The sequence below is a fragment of the Cajanus cajan genome, chromosome 6 (genome assembly GCF_000230855.2).
Source record: "Cajanus cajan strain Asha chromosome 6, NIPB_CcT2T_4, whole genome shotgun sequence".
NCBI classification, from domain to species: Eukaryota; Viridiplantae; Streptophyta; class Magnoliopsida; order Fabales; family Fabaceae; genus Cajanus; species Cajanus cajan.
This window is the reverse complement of record NC_138522.1, coordinates 55126773-55149546: the sequence shown is the minus strand read 5'-3', so window position 1 is coordinate 55149546 and position 22774 is coordinate 55126773. Positions and strand designations below refer to the sequence as shown.

At 32.3% G+C, this 22774-nt stretch overlaps 2 protein-coding genes across 2 annotated transcripts; one reads left to right on the top strand and one right to left on the bottom strand.

Moving 5' to 3' along the window:
- Positions 1-15225: 15225 nt before the first annotated feature.
- Positions 15226-17050, bottom strand: LOC109813971 (putative aspartyl protease At4g16563). Its single transcript, XM_020378277.2, has one exon. The coding sequence runs from the start codon at positions 16843-16845 to the stop codon at positions 15502-15504; it is 1344 nt and encodes a 447-aa protein (XP_020233866.2). The 5' UTR covers positions 16846-17050; the 3' UTR covers positions 15226-15501.
- Positions 17051-20733: 3683 nt separating this feature from the next.
- Positions 20734-21345, top strand: LOC145958773 (uncharacterized). The gene has a single exon (XM_083076315.1). The coding sequence runs from the start codon at positions 20734-20736 to the stop codon at positions 21343-21345; it is 612 nt and encodes a 203-aa protein (XP_082932441.1).
- Positions 21346-22774: the final 1429 nt, after the last annotated feature.

Genomic DNA, 22774 nt, shown 5'->3' with positions numbered 1-22774 from the left:
CACTCTTCTAGTTCTAGTCTTTTCTCGCCCTCCTTGCGCCTCACCCCAAACAGAACCTAATGCCATACATGGCTTCTAAATAATTACGGAAAATAATTCATACATCTTAACTCAAATAAATTATTAAAGTAAACCATTTTTTTTTAATTATAAAATAATATAATATATCTAAAATGCTATGCCTGATTAATTTTTCTCCTTAAGAAAACTCTATTCAAGAATTTGAGGCAATTTTACTTCAGTCTTGTATTAATATTCATATGTCTGTATATATTATTTCTACCTCTCTTTGACTTCATTTTTTTTTTACTTATCTTACTTTTTGACATATGATATCACTTAATATATTTCTTACAAATGAATGTCTGAATATTATTTTTCATTTTGCTTACTCTTTTCACCCGACTTTTACACAGCCATAACATGATATATTAATTATGGATCTTACTAACATATATAGAAATGATGACGATGGGAAAATGAGATTATTGCAAAACAACTAATGAAATAAATTTCTATTGTGAAAAATTTAGAAAATTTAAAAATATTTGAATCCTAGTAGTATAATTTTTAAATAAAAAAGATAAAAAATAAGAAAATGCTATACATATATAAAAAAAAATTATATATAATATAAGTCAAAATTATAATTGACTTTTCTACACCATATCCCTAGTTTTTCTTGTATCCCTAGTTTTTCTTGCATGATAGTGAAATAACGTTGACATATATGAGGAAATAATTAAATTAAAGGAAAAGAAATTTCATATGCTCTCTAACTATAAAGTTTCCCTTCTTGCGCGAATATTTAATCAATTTGGATTTAAGTACTGTTTTCATCAATGCTGTTGCTTATATAAATCCAATGGTTGCAATTTTACATATAAGAGTTCAACCCGACACAAGAAAAATTCTGGATGGTGGAGATGGTGGCTGACCTTGTCAATACCCTTATTCTAATCTATCGATCATGTGTTTGGTTAACTGCAACAGGTGCCTCGTATTTCAATTGCTAATTAATTTATATCTTTGGGTCGGTAGTTTTGGTGATCCGGCTCCTCGAGCTTTTATTTCATTAAAGTATAAAAATTTAAGTTGAATATTTATAACAGGAAGACTAGACTTCATAATTTAAGTGACAAAATTTGAAAAATTAAATTAAGTTGTTAAGTAGGTTTTCTATGAGGCTTGAAGTTATTTATACTTGACCTGCTGGTTGCGATAAGTTAAATGTTGTGATTCATGAAGTCTAACCATTTAAACTGTTTACTCCCGTTGTGAAAGATCTCCTTAGTTGATGTGTGATGACGCGTTATTTGTATATTATTGTAAGATGATTATATATATTGCTAAAATGAAGATGTTTAAGTTGTTTTATGTTGTAAATTGTATTAGTAACAAGTTGAAATTGATGTTGTTTACGTTGTTCACGTGACATTGGTGTTGTGTTTATATGTTATTTTTATTTCACAATTTTACCATTTATTATTTCCTTTACGATTAAAACTGTGATGATCAAATTTAGTATGGAAACAAGTTTCGATTAACTAGTGGCTTGTATGGCAATGGAGGGTCATGTAGGAGATGACTGACTTTCCTTAGTTGTTGTTATTCTGATGCAATTATTTTGTGTTGATGCTTGACATATAATCAGAGTCTATTTTGTATACAGTACTTACTCTTTGATGTATATAATTTTATGTATAGGGTTCTAGTATATTTATCTTCTCCTTACAAAAAAAAATTATACAAAAATAGCATTGTTGCATTTTAAAATATAGAGTATTATGAAAATAAATAAAAAAATTAAAGTTTTTTATATGATGTATAGTTTTCAAAAAATTGAAAATAGTAAAATATAAATAATTTTAAAGAGATTAACAAAATAGGGAAATATTGAAACATGTTTTAATTAAGAAAATTAATGTATATTGAAAATAAGACCAATGACAAAAACTTATAAAAAAAATGGAATGAAAATAGTTAAAAATGATATTAAAAAGCATTGAAATGTTGAAGAGCATGATATGATCTTAAAAACAATAAGGTTCGCATGTGGGCCAATTGGACTGATTTTACTCCAATTAGGGGTGATATGTGGGCTTACGAAACCCAAATAATCCTTACGTGGTAAGCCCATAAACTTTTGGTCTTAGTAACCAGTGTAAAAGTTAAGCCCATCAAGTTTTAGTATCAGTAGTCAGAGTAAAAGTCAAACCCATTAAGTTTTGGTTTTAGTAGCCAGGGTAAATTTTTATTTAAAATACAACAAATTGATACGATAAAATCATAAAACAAATAAAGTGCCCAAATATATTTTTTTTCTTATTGTTTTGATCTCTATACAAAATTATTTTACGATTTTATTCTTATCACTGTTCAGTTATGAACTAACAATAATCAAGTTTCTTAAATAATAGGGAATAAAACCAATATCTTCTAATATAAAAGAAACCAATTTCAAAATGTTTACAATTTTATAAAAGCTAAAATTGTGAAACAAAATTTATACAGATCAATAAAAACATAAAACGAATATATTATAAAGATTAAAAATATATTTAGATATATAGTGACCTGAAAATAAAGTAAACCCAGTTGTCTGTACTTTAACTTTTATACTAGGTATACATTTTTTATTTCATTATATTTCAAGTGATTTTTAATTTGTTGATTATGTATAACTTTTTATATTGAAAGTGTATCACCATTAGACCTTACCTTATGTTTATTTCTTTCTCTCCTTTGTTTCTATCTCATATATATTGTATACAGCCCTTTGAGGGTGTGAAAGAAACATTAATTTTGAAATTAATTGTAAATTATTTTCAAAATAATTTAGTGTGTCATAGTATTGAACTAGCTATAGCCTACACATAGGATGGGGTGAAATTCAGTTCAGGATGACAAAATACTGGATTAGAGATTTGATGAAACAAATCGATCCAATTCTCAATTATAGCGTTGTAGGGCAGGACAAGGGATGTAAAGGCACAGAGTCCCTCACATTCTCACATTTTATATGATCCAGGATTCACGGTTATTAATGCTATGATGATACGTGAACATGTGCATTCTTGTATTGTAGGTGAAATAAACCAGAAGAGTCAACAACTACTAAGGCATGTGCATGTGGTTACAAGAACAAATAGGATTGGTACGTACGTCGTTATGTAGCATACATGTTTCCATGTAGGGTAAGGGAACCCCATGTCTGGTCTTATCATGCCCATTTACATTTTCCAGCTCCACTCTTAGTTTTTCGTTAATTCCAACCAATTATCAAGGATGAATATCCTTTCTGTCATTCTGTCAGATTTCTACGTCATTTTGTAATGTCAAATTAAATTTTGTATCTTTCGCGCATAAACATGAAATTTTCATTTGACCTTTATATATAAAACTATATAAGAAATAAATATCCATTCCCATCGGTATGCATGTATTTTTTCCATTTGTGTTCCATAATGTGAAATTCCATCCATATAACGCGACTAAACCACGTTACTATATATAACTTAATTTACTAAATGGATTTCAATTATATATGTATATTTGGAAGAAAAAGGAAAATACTAATAAACAAGCTTACCATGATAAGTATATTTAAATCATTTTCAATATTCATCAAATATTTTTTAATTAAGATTCAATTAAAAAATATTACTGGTCCATGCTTTCAATTTATGCATTTTCTGTGTTTTCCTTTAGTAAAAAATAGCAATATTGCTAAAAGAAAATTTATGATTTCACCCCATAACGGGCGTAAAGAATGTATACAATTCAAAGACGCAAAATGTTAGCAAGAAAAAGCAAAATTCCTTTACTTTTTTTGTTTGTTTTTAATTAGTTTTTATTTAATTTAATTTTAGCATTTGCCACCTACCGTACAACGCGCACAGACTTTGAAACCGCGCAATTGAATGCTTGATTGAACTGGACAAAGTGGGAGTTCATGAACTCAATCAATACGGAACCAAATATATAGAGTTTATTGCATTAGCCATTAACTAATGTGGGGTGGTTCAATTAAACCTACAACGCACTATAAACACAGCAACGTGTGTCCCTTGTGGATATGTGTTGGATCCACTCGAAATTATGGGACTCGAAAAAGATTGATAGCGCTGCCCGAGAAGTAAAATCAACACATGCTGAGTACTTGTGACAAATCTCACGTGGGACGTGGGAGCACTCGAGATAGAATCGAACAAGCAAGTGTTACTCGAGAATAAACATGGAGGTTAAGCCAAAACGGTTATCAAAAAATCAATCGAAGAAACAAGAAACGTGGGAAGAGCGGTTAAAGGAAGTTATAATTCAAGACCACGTACCAAATATAGTGGATAGCGGTTATGAGTTAGAGGCGTACATGCACAGAATTAACCGCTCTTGATTGCTCTATAAATACAAGGATTACGGACCTTTACAGAAGTCGGAAAAACTCATACTTAATAGAACTCTGAAGCACTCTCCGCCTGCGCATATGGCTTTCATGCACAAGATCATTTTTGGGTATGATTGCTTCTTGACCACTTTCCTTTTTTCTTTCTAGATTAGGATTAGTTTAGTCTTCGTTCTTCTTGTAATCACATAGTTTAAATTACGTAAATTCTGATGATATTGTAATGTTGACAAATTATGAACCATGATATGTATTGGAAATATATGTATTGTTCATTCTGTTCACATTATTATTTGCGTGCATGAACGTTGCTTGTTAGTATTAATAGAAGAACATCTAGAAACAAGCAATTACTCAGACTTTCTACTCTACTCTTTGTTCTCAATAACGCCAATAACACAGTGAAGTACCTAAATTGAAACATATTGTGTGCTAGTCTAAATAAAAAGAACCCATAAAACATATTCCACCGTAAACAATATGCCAACCATTTTTGTTTCTTCTACAAAGTCGATTCCTTCTATTTATAAAAAGTTATGTGCTGTTTTCTTTTAATTATCTAGCGTACGTACGTGTTTCTTGGGAGTCATTAAATCCTTGAAAGCAAAACTTTCCAGTATCTTTCTCGACCTTTAACAAAGGGCAAAAGTTCTTCTTGAAAACGAAAAGAACTTAGCTTGCAAGAAAGAAACTAAACAGGTCTATTAACTTGACTCTTTCTTTCGACGGCTATTTCCATGTAATGCACGTTCTGCGTTCTTTGTACTCGAAACTTTCTTCTTCTTCTATTTTTTTTCTTTCTTTTTTATAAAGAGTCTAAACAGATTTATTATATGTTGTCAAACAATTATTTAATATTTTTCTGACGTCAATTTTAATTGTGTGGCATGAACTTTGAGTTAATATTCTTAGCATCTCTCTTAATTTTTTTAATTTTTGTTTACTATTGTATTAATACAAATTTTTCATCACCACAAGTATTTAAATTTTGTTGAAATAGTGAGTGCACATGAAATTAATATTTTTTTTACTAATATATATTAACAACGAACCTTGTCATAAAATACATATATGCATGTGTAACAAATTATTAATTTGTTTAAAATATGTAAACATGTTGGTTTGATTAGAAATTAGATTCATATGTCTTTAGTAAAGCTTCAAATTTGAGTACTATGGATAGAAAAAAAAAATTGATTGAGAAGAGAAATTGATCTTCGGGATATTTTGTTCCTTACGATATATAATTATTTTATTTTTATTTTTATTTAAAATTATATTACTTATTCTAGAGGAGTTAAAATTTAAAAAAAGTATAAAAGTTTGTTTTTTAACTAAAAAAGTACATTTTTTAGAATAATATATAAGTTTTATAATAATTAATTAATATTTTAAATAAGAGACTGTATTTTGAGATTTTTTTAAATATAACTTGTTATGCATGTATTCATATTTTATCATAACATTAATTGATAATTTTATCAAAACTAGTAATTACAATATAATTTTACCCTTTAACTTTTATAATGTGCAAATATTTAAGCATCAATTATGATTAGCTAATTTAAAGTCATTTTTTTACTGAACTTTTAAAGTGAATTATTAATTTGGGGTTTTATTTATTTAAAAAATAGATGTACTTATGAAAAATTGGGTGTTTTCAAACCCATTAGACCAACGATTGTAAAGTTTCTCCTAGACACGGGTTCGACTTAATATTTTCATATTTAATTCTTATTTGTATTAAAATATTAAAATATTTTTAATTCTTAAAATTAAAATAAATTTATTTTTAATTTCTCAAATTTAAAACTATCATTATTAGTTTATGTAATTTTTTAAAATATTATTTTAGTCTTTTAAGTCACCAATTGAGATAATTATATTATCAACTATTTTAAAATTTATTTTGAAGTTTTGTTTATATTATTATTTATTTTATTGATTGATAACATTGTATTTGTAACAAAATATCAAATAATTTACATTTATTATCAAATTAGGTAAATTAATACAACGTCGGGTGTGCTAGTTTCCGACGTAAATGAAGAGACGTAGTAGCTCCTTTTTCCACTAGTGACAATTCAATATATTCTTAATTGGGTTAGGTTGGGTTAAACTTTTAAAAAAATACATAAACTCGTTTAAATCTAACTTGTTGAATTTTGATCAAGTTGGGTAATGAATTAATCCAAATACAATTCAACTCAACTTGCTTACACTCATACTAAAAACATATTTAAGGCGTATTAAAATAATGTTTGGTCAACAGAAGTCACGCTCACAAGTGTGGGTTAGATTTTGATTATCAACTTCCAACCTTGACCTTGATTACATGGGCAACCACTTAGGGTTCATGATTAAGAGGGACCCATTTTTTATATGACATTTTTTTAATATCATGATGAAATATATATATATATATATATGACATTTTTTTAATATTATTATATATGCACAGTCACCTCAGTTTATTATTTCATATATAAACTATTGTGCCAATCAGTCGGCTCATTTCACAAACAACTTTTTTTCAAAAAAAAAATAGCTGAAAGTTGGGAAATAAGTTTTCCCAAACACACAAACTTAACCCATATCAATTTTTCTAATAGCATATTGTTAACCCAATAAAATTAATATTTAATGATGATTAATCTCTATTAGATAATTTATTTGATCATTTTTAGCGAAATATTTTATTTCAATCACATTTCTTCCTACTATCTTTATTGTTGATTATATGTTTAATAAATTATCGATATCTCTATAATATGGGTTTAGTGTTTATTAATTTTTTGTTGTAATCATTTAATATTTAGAAAGAAGTCAATTGTTAAAATAATAAAAATGTAAAAATTTAACAAAAGAAATATTTATACATTAATTTGTTATTATTTTTGTTTAGAGGATATCTAAGATTTATTTTAGACGAGACATCAAAGTCAGAGCATTCAAGATTTTATAATTATCTATTTGTAGATTTCATGGACCCAAAAATATCAAAATTTTCATAGACAATCTTAATACTTTAATCCTTTATCATTAAAGATAACATTCTATTTTAACATATCCTCTTGAAAGGTAATTTGTACAAGGAAATCAGCTTACCCTCAATCCTTTGGGTCGGCTTCTCGTGTGTTGGGCAAATGCATTTTGATCCTCATCCGAGATGTGTCGAAGGTCTCGGCTATGGCCTTTTGAGAGAAAATCACATGGGCCACTATTCGAGATGCGTTGAGGGTCTCAGAATATGTTCGGGACGATAAAGTTATAAAATATTTATTTTGTAATTATATATCCATACTATTTTATTTATTTATACATACAAAAATAATTTGAAAGTAAATTTTATGCCGACAAGGTTCAACCCGGTTAGTAATTTTTGTTACAGTTCCCGGTTAGTAAATATTAGATAATTAAATTTCATAAATATACAGTCACGAGTTTGATTTTTAATTATGTGTATAAAATAAGACTTTGTTAGGAATATTCTTGCACTTTTTTAAAAAAATTAATCTTAAACTATCAATCAAAAGATAATTTTAGTGCAAACAAATGAAGAAAACATTTCAACTATGTCGCTTTATTGGTTTTACGTTTGGCATCACAAATATTCTCGCACTATTCTTCTTTATTTTATTTTATTTGTATGTACCTAAAATCATTTTATTTCAAAATTAAAAGAAAATGATTTGAGGACGATGCTTGATTATGGATTAGGTGACGTCCTGACTATCTTTCAATTAAAATTAAGTAAATTTTTTGACATTTTTAAAATTAAATAATAACAACCAAATCAAATATTTTTAAGAGAACGGTAAAATTTTGAATTCTGTCTCCTCTCTTATCTTTTTTTTTTTTTTTTTCTTTCTGGTTTAGAAGTTTTGAGAACTTGCTAATTCTGTAGTCTTAAAGAAATTGAGAGGTTCTATCTAATATTTGTTGTTTCTTTTCTCAATTTCTCTTCCAAAATAAGAAATGCATCAAATTAACAAGATAAGATTATGAGTAACATAAAATTATCATATTTATTAACGTAAAAATAACTAATTACAGAATAAAAATAGTTATGCTATGAAGCGCTAACGTGTACTAGTTACGGACCGAGTCCTGTAAGTAAATCAAATAGTTTAGATTAATTTAAATGTGACGTAAAAAAAAAATACAAACATTGGCACGCCCCGTGAGGTAAATTTTGGCAAGCACAACGGGCCTTCATTTTTCTAAACTAATCGTTGCCAAAGTTATTGAGACATTTTTCCCCAAAATAAAAAATAAAATACATTCAATTTTGGATCATATATATATTAGTCAAATAATTTCTTTCAGATTAAATTTTGTGTTGGATTAAGTTCCGACAGATTTATATTTTATAGATATAGTTGACAACATGGTATTTATGTATATTTCTAAAAGCTTGGCAGTTTGTTTCAAGGTTTCTGAATCCTAAATATATATATCCGAAAGAACGTGGATTCACACGTGACATGCATGCTGGATAAACTACATCTTCGGTTGTTTAATGAGAAATTTTGGGTGAACTAATTAATTTTATATTTGGTGTATGATAAGTTGATAACACAATTGATTAATATTCTTAAGTTATTAAATTTGTGGGTGTAAAAAGAAATTAATTTGATTTCTTTTATTAAATTTGCGATATTTAACAGCAGTACTTGAAGCGATACATTTTTGCAAAAATAACCATGTTCATAATCATTTTAAAAAATAATTAATGTCCACGCAGATACGTTAGTATAAGTCCATTCCTTAAGTAAAGTTAAGTTTAAATTACGTAAATAGTAAAGCAGTTGAGAATTTTTTTCTTTACTAAAAATAACTAGTTAATTTTTTATAATAAATTTAAAAAATTATCAACAAAATTAATAAATACTTTTATGCTATAAAAAGACTATAATTTCTTTTAAGGTAACGTCTATTTAAATTCCAATTAAATATATTCAGGGTAAGTCTTGTTTTTCTGTTGGCCAAATGTGTTTAAATAATGTTTATATAATGCAAAATATTATAAATGTTTTTTTTTAAATATTATTCACAGTAAAGAGAACAAACTAACCAAGTAACCGTAAAGTAATAATGTGAGCAGTACTAATTTGTTTGATATGCTCTGATAAAAAATGATAAATTAAAACACAATATAGGATTCATGAGATACAAATTAAATATATATCACAAAAAGAAACGTATATGAAATAGAAGTTTACAAATCAAGTATGTTTTTAATGGACAATGTGGTCGATTTCTTGTGCACAAACATAGTAGCTAGAACCACAAAATTTTGGCTAAAAACAATAATTAGCTGTTACCAACACCTTTACATTATGAAATAATATTAATGACAAATAACACATAAATGGTTTGAAATAACTTGTGAAGTTGTACCTAATATATAACTAATATTATGAATTCAATGTTTCTTTTTAGTTAACTGGATTATATTATGCCATGATAATAATCATTTTGTTTTCATTTATAGGTGTCTAACGACCAATTTTATTTAATTATTTAATTTTTTTGGATAACTTGATCACTGTGCCATAATAGCAATGAAAAATATAATAATTAATATTATTGTAAAATTTTTAATTAACATATAAATAGAAATAATTTTTAATTAAATAAAGAAAGAAAAACAATATTTTTATTATGTTATTTCTTAAAATAACATGCGTTGTTTTTATATTTTAGATTTATTTAATTATTTATTTGATAAGTGGAATTATATAAATTAAAAAGTAAAAAGGCATGCATGTAATATATCATATATGGGAGTTAATTATTGTTGAAATGAATGATTGGCGGAAGGAGTTGGGATGTGAGTTTGAGGGAGCAGGGTATATGTACCATTGTACCTGTCTCCACATTAAACAAATACTCACCTTCTTCTCATTCTCAACCCTCTTTCTTTTCTTCCCCTTATCTCTTACATCAACCACAAATGGAAGAGTCCAAATCCAGGTTCAACAGGATTTGCGTCTTCTGTGGAAGCAGTTCAGGGAACAAACCTACCTATCAAGAAGCTGCTGTTCAACTTGCTAGGGAGCTGGTAATGTACCCAGTTTCTTTTCTCGAGTCGATTTTTTCATCGAAAAGACTCGTTAACGTGTAGCTTTTCTCCGTTTATCAAAATTCCGTTCTTTTTTTCTCGACTCCTTTTATCTCTTTTTCAAAATTTTGTCTAGAAAAAAGCGATTTCAAATCTAAAATTGATGAACTTTGTTCCATACCTGAACCCCACAGAACTTTGGGTTTTATTTGATATATATTAACTAGATTCAATATATGAGCTTTTCCTTCTTTTTTTTAATCTTTTGTCCCTTCAGTCGCATTGCATTATGAAGCTTCGATTCCATTGTTCCATATCTAACCTTTCCCCCGCACATATAAATTTCGTAGAAATTTAATGATTATTCGTTTTGATTTCTCACTCGAGATAGTTCCACATTTGCTTCGACCACTCCTCTTGTTATTTTTGTTTAAAAGTAAAAAAAGAAATAAACAAGCTCTCTAGTGGCAACTCGATCGGGCATATGATGGTTGAGGAATAAGTGGATGGTTTAGGGTTTAAGTTTGGCATGAGAGAGAGAGAGAGAGAGACGCACTCACACACACAGATTGCTAGAATATGCTAGCTGTAATCAGCCTGTCAGTTAAGCAGCTTTCTTGCATGATCCTTGTTTCCCCCCTACTATACTGTTTTTATAACGCTCAAAAACATTTCTACTTCAAATAAAAATAAAATAAAAACGAAAAACGCATAGTATATACTATATAGTTTAGTTTTTATTTTATTTTATTTTATATGGAACCAAACGTGCTACCTAGGTATCATTACTCTATGAAGCGTGTTATTAGCCTTTGGCATTCCCCACAAGCTTCCATGACCGAACCTCCATGATTTTTAGTATAACTCATTCCTTGTTTTCGTTGTTTTAGAATATATATTAAAATAAATTTATTTTTAATTTCTCAAATTTAAAACTATCATTATTAGTTTATGTAATTTTTTAAAATATTATTTTAGTCTTTTAAGTCACCAATTGAGATAATTATATTATCAACTATTTTAAAATTTATTTTGAAGTTTTGTTTATATTATTATTTATTTTATTGATTGATAACATTGTATTTGTAACAAAATATCAAATAATTTACATTTATTATCAAATTGGGTAAATTAATACAACGTCGGGGTGTGCTAGTTTCCGACGTAAATGAAGAGACGTAATAGTTCCTTTTTCCACTAGTGACAATTCAATATATTCTTAATTGGGTTAGGTTGGGTTAAACTTTTAAAAAAATACATAAACTCGTTTAAATCTAACTTGTTGAATTTTGATCAAGTTGGGTAATGAATTAATCCAAATACAATTCAACTCAACTTGCTTACACTCATACTAAAAACATATTTAAGGCGTATTAAAATAATGTTTGGTCAACAGAAGTCACGCTCACAAGTGTGGGTTAGATTTTGATTATCAACTTCCAACCTTGACCTTGATTACATGGGCAACCACTTAGGGTTCATGATTAAGAGGGACCCATTTTTTATATGACATTTTTTTAATATCATGATGAAATATATATATATATATATATATATATATATATATATATGACATTTTTTTAATATTATTATATATGCACAGTCACCTCAGTTTATTATTTCATATATCACTGTACATGTCTACCTACAACAATTTTTCATAATCTCTTTAATCATATCAAATTATAGAATAGTAAGACATTTTAACTAGCGGAGTTTAAAACTTAATATGCATGAATGATAACATTGGATAGTAATTTAATATGGTTTTCTAAGCACAATAAAATAGAAAAATATTATATCAAATTAAATATCACGAATTATGAACACAACTTTAATCACAGGGACTAAATTATAAAAAAAAATGAAATACCAAATTATCAAAAAAAGAAGTTCAAGACCTAATTAAAACTCAAAAAAAATCATAAATCAAATGATATATTAAGCCTTAATTAAATCACAAATATTTTCATGCTATAAATATTTACATTTAAAATTATTTATATACGTTACATATTTATTGTTTCGCTCATAACCCATGAAATGTCATGACCGGTCATGCTTCGTGGTTAGTTCATGGACCAAAAAAAGTTGGGTAGCTTCTAGACTCCATTGAAAAGTCAAAAACTTTCCTTTCTCCCTTCATATATAAGTTTTGAAATCTTCTAGATGGGTAAGGTACTTATAATGACACTTTACACTCAAATAAGAGAGATGACAATTTTGTAGGTAATTAGTATAAAAGGTTTAATTTATGTACTTTATAATTGAGTTATCTATGATTTATATGATCAAAAGTTGTTAGCTAAAGTGATTCAACACTTGTATTCTTTAACTAAGAATTAAGGTTCAATCCTTGGTTTGGACATGGAGTCCCATCTAGAAGTATCACTTCATCTTATAAACCCGGTAGGTAGGAGTTATAACTCTTTAATAGACAACAAAAATCTATAATTGATATGTGATAAATAAGTTACAACTCATTTAAACTTCATAATGAAAAAATCACCTTTGTCATTAATGACAATAATGGATCACATAAATGTTAACATTTAGTCTTGTCACCAATAGTTAAATACCTATCGGTTGGATTAGAATGACCTCTAGAGAGTATGTTATCCTTAGAGATATTTTTGACTTCTAGAAGTATTTGACCTTGCCCAATACAATGCCATGTTTCTTTTTTAAGTTGGGAGGATAATTATGTTATTAGTACAAAATATTCATGAACTTTGTTAATGATTAACGACTAATTTTTATCAAGTAACTTAATTGACCATCTTTTATAATTTGAAAAAGTTATGGGCTCTACCTATTCCACATAACATGAAAATCTTTCTTTGGAGACTTCTTAGAGGTTGTCTTCCTTCACGCCAACACATTAAGCAAAAGGGAGTCCCTTGTACCTCCCTCTGTCCCCATTGTGAAGCTGCACAAGAAAATAATTGGCACATATTCTTTGGTTGTCAAGAAGCACATACCGTATGACAAGCAATTGACATATGGCAGCATATTAAACCCATAGTAGATGTAGGTGAAGGGATTGTAAAGGTCATTTTTTTCTTACTTGGCAGCATAACTCAAAGCCATATTGTTGAAGTCGTTGTCATGCTTAGTTGTATCTGGAGGCATCGGAATGCTAAGGTTTGGGATCAGGGCGCCCCACCTTCAGGTGTAGCCATCTCACAAGCAAAGCAACATTTTTGGGATTGGCAGGTGGCACAAGCAAGACCGTCAACACAAAGGATCCCTCCTATCTGGAAAAAGCCTCGTGTAGGAACGTTTACGTGCAATATTGACGTTGCTCTCTTCAGGACTTGTCCTGCTTTGGGTATAGCATGTGCATTTGAAATGAACATGGACATTTTCTCGCAGCCAAAACTGGTTGGGCTCATGGCCTTCCACCTGTTCATGAGGCTAAAGTTACAACTCTACTTATAGCCATCCAAAGGATAGTAACTTTGAGCCTCACCCACGTAACCCTTGAGTTGGATTGTAAATCTATCATTGACGTTCTATCCAGGACTCAATCGCACCACTCAAAATATGGGTCTATTCTTAATAAGTGTAGAAGATTGCTACACAATCATCCAAACTTATCTCTAAAGTTCATTCCGAGACAAGCCAATCAGGTCGCTCACTGTTTAGCTAGGGCGTCACGACGTTATGCTAGCTTTCACATTTTTAAATTTATTCCTTCATGTATTATTCCAATTATATTAAATGAAATGACATAATCTTATTCCCCTAAAAAAAAAGTAGAAACTCAAATAAAACATATTGAATCTAATGTCGGTCCTATAAAAATAAAATATATTTTTGGTCACAATTTCATATTTAAGATAAAAATTAAGCTTCGATTCTTAATTAGAAAAGATAAATATTGAATTATTTGAATTAAAAACTTTTAGTTGCGATGTTTATATTATATTATATATTATATATATATTTATTTATTTATTTAAATTAAAATTGCTAAATGAGAAAAACAAATATTATATATACATTTATCAGTGAAATGTAAAAGTCTAAAATGTCTTTTTATTAACTAATATTCACGGCTGTCTCGAGTCAAGAAAGTAATTGTTAGGTAAAATCATACTCGTTATCAAATCTTTCATAAATGGTTGGGGATTAAATTGCTGTTGGATTTTGATTAAATTTTTATTATCAAACAAGTCTTAAAATATTTTTAATAGATTGAACTTAGAATAAATAATGACCACACAAATTCGGGAAAAAATAACATTGTAATATGTATTCAACTAACAATGGGAGTGAATGGGACCAATTTGGTTGCCTGCCTGTAAATATAAATAAATCACACAAATATCAAAGAGAGAGAATAACTTAAGCTGCTGTTTATCAAAAACCTGCACGAGGAGTAGTGTTGGGATAACTCACATGCCATGAAATAGCTAGAGTGATCATGAGCAAACTAACTCCAATTATGACATGGGCTTTAACTTTTACTCTGTCGGTGATCATCCACAAAATAATACTACTTTCATAGAAAAATACCTGTACCAAATAACAAGGCAGCTAGGCTACTTCTCCATGTGTCGGAGAACAAACAAAAATCGCAAATAATTGAAAGAATAATTAAAGAAGCCAGCGCTGTACCTTTCATGAAAGACAACTTTCACAGAGAACATGGAAGGGAATCCATCCCATTGTGAAAATCAAAATGCTCATTTAGCTAAAAAGAGATTAAAAGAATATAATGTATAGTAGCCCACAAAAGTCGCTCATGAAACTAAATAATATACATGATTAATGAATTAATCATATATAATATTTATTTAAAATTATTCTCATCATCCCTAGAATTATTAAAAATATATATGTATATATATAAAAATCAATGAGTTATTTCTTCGGCATTAACCCCCACCCCACGACAAATAAATAAATAATAATAACAATATATGGTGATCGCTGCTCCGCAGGTACAACGAACAACGAACAACGAACAACAACGTACTTGAACTCCAATCCTCTGGTGTTAATTTAACTAACATTTACTAAACTAATGTTTCTTGTTGCAACTCTGATGCCGAAAGCCGAACCTCTCATTCTCCAAATCAAATTCAATGAAGAAATTCTGCTGCTGATAGTTCCCCAAGATGACGGCCGGACCCGTCATATTCGCCGGACCGGAGCCATCGTCGGAGACAACGGTGAAACACACAACGTTGGAGTTCTGAATCAGCGAGAAATAATTTGCAAGCGGCAACTTCATTTTGGCGCCGCCTTTGAACTGAAGAGTGAAGCTGGGGAAAGTGAGGTTCTTGACGCCGGAAACATGATAACAGGGACTCAACCCAGATTGGGCCTCGATGCCCTTAGCCCTTGAATAGTTCCCCAACTGGTTCACAAACTCCCGAGACACCGAATCGTAAATGGGTCTTTCCATGTAAGTGTAGGTGGTACCGCTGTCGACAATGGTGCCGCCGTTACCCTCGGAATCGGGCTCCAGATAGTGAAGCGGAATGTTAACGGAGTTGGGTCCGACGAGGACCTTGCGGAGGGGAACGTAGTAGTACTCTTTGTAGGCGGAGTTGTTGGAGGAGGGGTTGTGGCTAAAAGGCGTGTAGGTGAGGTTCTGTGTTTTGGTGTCGCCGGAGGAGGTGGTTTGTAGAAGGAGGTCGGAGCTTTGCGCTGAGTCGTCCAAGTTGTGGGAGATTAAGCAGTAGGAGAATCTCTTGAGGGCCATTTGCGAGGGGAGGGACTCGTTGCCGCGGCCGAAGCCGGCGATGCCGGAGGGCTGGCGGATGGAGAGGATGGAGCAGCCGACGAGGAAATCGTGGACGGTTGTTTTGGGGAAATCGAGGTTGTCGAGGAGTAAGATGCCGGCGGTGGAGCCTGAGCCGTACTGGAGGATGTAAGGGGGGCATGTTTGGTTGCAGTGGGAGAGTGAGGGGTAGAGGTAGGAGCATTTGGGGTTTGTGCAGCCGAGGAGTTTGGCGGTAGAGGAGAGCTTGGGCAGGAAAGTTTTTATTTTGATGGAGGCGCAGTGGGAGCAGATGTAGTGGAGGGTGCAGGGGAACCATGTCAGGCTGCTTCCTGTGTCCAAGATGAAGGGGGTTTTTTGGGCTGGTGTTCCGAAGCTCAGATCTATGGAGTACCCTCCGTAGCTTTTGGCGTACACTTGGGTGGTGGTGCTGCTGCTGTTGCTGTTCCTCTGGTGCTTCAGGTGGTGGGCCCGGGTGAGTGAGCCGGAGGCGATGTGTTTGAGATCTGAGAATTGGGGTTTGGTGAGGAGAGGAGTGAGGGGGAGAGTGATGGTGTTGGGGAATGCGGTGTGAAAGAGAAGGGAGATTAAGAAGAGAATGATAATGTTAATGTAAGGAGAAGGAGGAGCCATTGGCATTGGGATTTGATTTTGAAGTGAATGAATGGAGATTCTGTTCTGTTTCTTTTATAAAGTGCACTTGGCAGTGGGGATGAAATTTAACCAAAATTGCCATCCACGGCAACGCTGACATTTGACTTTTCAATTTTGTTTTCATCTGTCCACTCTACTCTCTCTCTCTCTCTCCATTACCTACCGTTTCTCTCTTTGCCTTATTTTCTTTCTTCCACAATCACACCCACTGTTTTTCCCTTCATTTTATCATAAAAATAAATAAATGATCAATGTAATGCCTTCATTATAAAGTTTAAATGAGTTGTACGTATTTATTACATATAAATTATAAAAAATAAATTATCTATTGACGAAGTATAACTCATGCTTATCATATTAGATTATAAGATAAACCGATACTTCTAGATGCAACTCAACATTTAAATCAAGGATCAAGTCTTATTTTTAGTTTAGTAATATAAGTGTGAAATCACTTTGATTAACAACTTTTAGTCCTGCAAATCATATATAATTCAATTGTATTATATTAATTACTTACAAATTATCATTTTTTTCAATTTGAGAGTAAAGTGTCATTATAATTATCTTACCTATCTAGAAAATTTCAAAACTTATATGAAGAGAGAGAATAAACTTCTTCGCTTTTGAATGGAACGCTACTCAATTATTATTTTGATCCATTGACTAATCTTAAAAGAAAAGTAACTTTAATTAAATTTATTTTATCCAATAACTCATATTTTATATTAAATTTTAGTGATTTAATTATTAAATTAAAAAATTTCAATATATCAAGTTTACAAAATTTTAAGAAATTTGAAAACTATTTTATACTTAATTTTATTTATTCAAATTAAATACAGAGACAAAGTATATTGAGTATCTAATATGTTATAAATTACGTAAATTTATGTAATTGGGGATGAACTTAAATCCAAACAAAGCCTTAAAGTAAGTTAGGAATCTCTTTTTATTTTTATTTTTTATTATTCTGATTGAAAGAGGAATTGGGTCAGACCCAACCTCTGTTTTGTGTGCTGTGCACTTTTGCTGTTGGGACGGACCTATTCAATGTTCTCTCTCTGTTATGTTTTTGTTTTTGAGTTTGCTTATTATTTTACTACGCTCACTCTAATTGTTAGAGCCCGATTCATTTTGGTTGGGTGATGGTTCTAAGAACAAGTTAGGTTGGGCCCCATCCCATCCCCTTGCATGGGTTGAGTTCGCCCCAATACCCCTCAATCTCTTGTGTCTACGTCTCTTTTTGATTTGACAATTAAGCCTTGGCATTTATGATATATTAATAATAATAATAAATAGGATTAAATTTAATCCCCAAATTTAAGATAAATTTATTTTTGCCCCTTCAAATTAAAAATTGTTATTTTTAGTCCTTGTAATTTTAAAAAATCTTATTTTAATCTTTCAAATCACCAATAACATATTAAAAAGTAATAAATTAAGACAGTTATGCAATATCAATTAAATTTAATGTAATATTTTTACTAACAAGGATATCAATAAGTAAATTTTATACAATAATATTTGATAAATTTCTTAACAAAACTTGAATATAACGAAAATAAAATTTTTTAAAATTACAGGAACTAAAAACATCAATTTTAAATTTGACGGACCAAAAATAAATTTATCTTAAATTTAAGAGATTAAAAATATATTTAATCCTAATAAATAATATCAGAATATAAAGAGTGTATTTAGAAAAGTTATGAAAATTATATTATTTTAATAATAGATTACACATAAATTAATTATTATTATTATTATTATAATCGATAACCATTAAAATAAATTTTTATTTGAATATATTTGTTAAAAAACAAATTTGAAATATTTAATTTTGTTTGGATATAATAAAATATTAACTTTTATGTAATCAATTTGTTGTAAGAGAGAAAAAGCCGTCCAAATTTTCAAATTCATAAAAGCAACTTATTTTCCAAGAAAAAAAAGTTGTTTAAAAAATTAAGCTATTGTGCCAATCAATCGGCTCATTTCACAAACAACTTTTTTTGAAAAAAAAAATAGCTGAAAGTTGGGAAATAAGTTTTCCCAAACACACAAACTTAACCCATATCAATTTTTCTAATAGCATATTGTTAACCCAATAAAATTAATATTTAATGATGATTAATCTCTATTAGATAATTTATTTGATCATTTTTAGTGAAATATTTTTTTTCAATCACATTTCTTCCTACTACCTTTATTGTTGATTATATGTTTAATAAATTATCAATATCTCTATAATATGGGTTTAGTGTTTATTAATTTTTTTGTTGTAATCATTTAATATTTAGAAAGAAGTCAATTGTTAAAATAATAAAAATGTAAAAATTTAACAAAAGAAATATTTATACATTAATTTGTTATTATTCTTGTTTAGAGGACATCTAAGATTTATTTTAGACGGGATATGAGCATTCAAGATTTTATAATTGTCTATTTGTAGATTTCATGGACCCAAAAATATCGAGATTTTCATAGACAATCTTAATACTTTAATCCTTTATCATTAAAGATAACATTCTATTTTGACATATCCTCTTGAAAGGCAATTTGTACAAGGAAATCAGCTTACCCTCAATCCTTTGGGTCGGCTTCTCGTGTGTTGGGCAAATGCATTTTGATCCTCATCCGAGATGTGTCGAAGGTCTCGGCTATGGCCTTTTGAGAGAAAATCACATGGGCCACTATTCGAGATGCGTTGAGGGTCTCAGAATATGTTCGGGACGATAAAGTTATAAAATATTTATTTTGTAATTATATATCTGTACGGTCTAGGTCAGATTCCGACCTGCCTACTACGTATGTCAGGCTAACTGTAGCTCTCGTCGATATGTCAGGCCGACTGTAGCTCTCCCCAATATGTCAGGCCGACTGTAGCTCTCGCCGATATGTCGGGCCGACTGTAGCTCTCGCCGATATGTCAGGCCGACTGTAGCTCTCGCCGATATGCCAGGCCGACTGTAGCTCTCGCCCATATGTCAGGCCGACTGTAGCTCTCGCCGATATGTCAGGCCGACTGTAGCTCTCGCCGATATGTCAGGCCGACTGTAGCTCTCGCCGATATGTCAGGCCGACTGTAGCTCTCGCCGATATGTCAGGCCGACTGTAGCTCTCGCCGATATGTCAGGCCGACTGTAGCTCTCGCCGATATGTCAGGCAGACTGTAGCTTTCACCGATATGTCAGGCGGACTGTAGCTCTCGCCGATATGCCCGACCGACTGTAGCTCTCGCTGATCACCCCTCTAAGAGTGGTTCGGTTATTATTCGACTTGGTTTCTCTACTTAACCTGGTCGGTATATTTTCGATTCCTTCCGCTTACAAGAACCAACTCGGCCAATACCCGACTGTACCCTCAGTACGGGTATGGTCGGTCGAGGGCCGACACAACTCTCGCATACAGGGACTACCCGATAGTAAGGGAAAGGTCCCACTGTCCCTCACCAAATATTAGCCAGATCAAAACGGTTAAGGAAATCCCTACATTCTCGGGGCCCATAAAGCCCGTAAACAAGAAACTATAAAAGAAAAAACCCTAGAGTTGAGAAGGCAGATTACACTCTTGAATGCTCTGGCTTTGAGGTCTGACATAGGAAAAAACCCTAGTGCACCTCGTGGCCAGAACATTTTGGCGCCCACCGTGGGGCTACAGTGAAACTTTTCCTACGCCCCAAGTAACACAGGAGAACCCGCACTTTACCATGGCGAGAGGCAGCACATCCAACAACAACTCACAACACCCTACCATGGAGGAGATGATGGCATTGATCAACGGATTGAGGGAGGAGAATGCGCGATCCAGAGAGAGAGAGAGGAGGCTATTCAACGAGAAAACGAGGAGATTAGGAGGCGGGCGGACGAGATGCAAGCTATGATAACGGCCAACGCCAGGACGGTGGAGGAAGATGTCATGATGGAAGTCCCCAGGGATTTTCAACCTTTTTCGGAGGACATAGAGGCCGAGACTATCCCGAGGGATCATCGGATTCCCCAAGTCGAACCTTTTAATGGAACTCAGGATCCCATTCAGCACTTGACGAATTTCCGCACTCAAATGTTGATTTGTGGAGGAAGTATGGAAGTCCGCTGCAAACTATTCATGGGTACACTCAAAAAAGCAGCACTGGATTGGTTTAGTGGTCTCCCTGACCGATCAATCACCGACTTTGATGTCTTTAGTCGGCTCTTCATGACACAGTTCGCCGCTAACAAGAAGAAACCACTGATCACGTCGGACTTGTTCGATCTCAAACAACAGCGGGAGGAGTCGTTGAAGGACTTTCTGCAAAGGTTCAATGAGGTCGCCTTGAGGATAGCGTCCTTGGATGAAAGGATGGCAGTCATCGCGTTCCAAAAAGGCTTAAGGTTTGGAGCTTTCGACATCGCGCTAGAGAATGCGAGTTGTCAAACGATGTCAGAGGTGAGAGTTTTCGCCCTGAGTCACATCAAGAAGGAGGAGGGACAAATCAACTAAAGGGCAGCTGAAAGCCGAGAAGCTGGGGTCGTCCCAAGAGATTTTTATTCCATATAAAAATGTGAAAAGGTTTTTTTTGCTGAGAAGGTTTTTAATGAGGCACCGCAAACCAATAATTCTTGAATCCTAATAAACATCATCCCTTATTTATCTTATATGATTTCTAACATGTGTTATTTTGAAGGCACCACAAACTCGTGATTGATCGGTAAAAATCCGTCTGGGCGAGTATAAATAACTCGAATACCAAACTCGTGATTGATCGGTAAAAATCCAACTGGGCGAGTATAAATAACTCGAAGACCAAACTCGTGATTGATCGACAAAAATTCGACTGGGCGAGTATAAATAACTCGAAGACCAAACTCGTGATTGATCGGCAAAAATCCGACTGGGCGAGTATAAATAACTCGAAGACCAAACTCGTGATTGATCGGTAAAAATCCGACTGGGCGAGTATAAAATAACTCGAAGACACAAATTCATGATTGCTTGGTAAAAATCCGAACTAGGGGGAAGCAAAACTCATCAGAGAACACCCAAAATACTAAATCATTCTAGGCAGATCGACATTTGTCTGACCCGTAGGCTTATCATGTCCCACACCTCGGCCAAAAACGCCACATCTTAGCTAGAAGAACATCTTTTTATTTCACTCTCAGAATGGTGGGCATGGGGGCTATTAGTTGGATTCATTTTAACTCGGAAAATTTTCCACTCATTTTGTGAGTTGGTATTTCGCCGATCGGATTGTCGAATTTCATTGTAACAAAAAATTTTCTCATCATTTATAGTCGGAAATTAGGCGACTTGATTTTGGTGAATTTCGACTCGGTATTTCGGTGACCCAAGGTGACTGAGTCGGATAGTTAACCAACTACTCCATTTGAAGCTTTTTAACTGGGTGAATTTTCTCACATCCCCTACCAGAGCCCGAGGAGCCACGAATTGAGATAACAAGTCAGTGAATCTTCTTGGTATGTCCCTTGCCTTAGCCATAAAAGTGTGCTCAACAAGAATCTGACTGTATGTATCGGCTGAGGATAAGCCTTCTCGCCTTGCACGCTCAAGGCTGGAGGGCTAATGTACGGTCCAGGTCGAAATCCGACTAGGGGCCTCCACGAGGGACATGTCGGCCATGGCTAAGCCGACCCCCTGTCTAGCAAAGCCCTTCCGCCTTATAGGCTCAGCGCTGGAGGGCTAGTGTATGGTCCAGGTCGGATTCCGACCTGCCTACTACGTATGTCAGGCCGACTGTAGCTCTCCCCGATATGTCAGGCCGACTGTAGCTCTCACCGATATGCCGGGTCGACTGTAGCTCTCGCCGATATGTCAGGCCGACTGTAGCTCTCGCCGATATGGCAGGCCGACTGTAGCTCTCGCCGATATGTCAGGCCGACTGTAGCTCTCACCGATATGCCAGGCCGAC

Excerpts from the sequence above, each read along its gene's own strand:
- LOC109813971 (XM_020378277.2), bottom strand. The coding sequence starts at position 16,845 with ATGCCAATGGCTCCTCCTTCTCCTTACATTAACATTATCATTCTCTTC.
- LOC145958773 (XM_083076315.1), top strand. The coding sequence starts at position 20,734 with ATGCAAGCTATGATAACGGCCAACGCCAGGACGGTGGAGGAAGATGTC.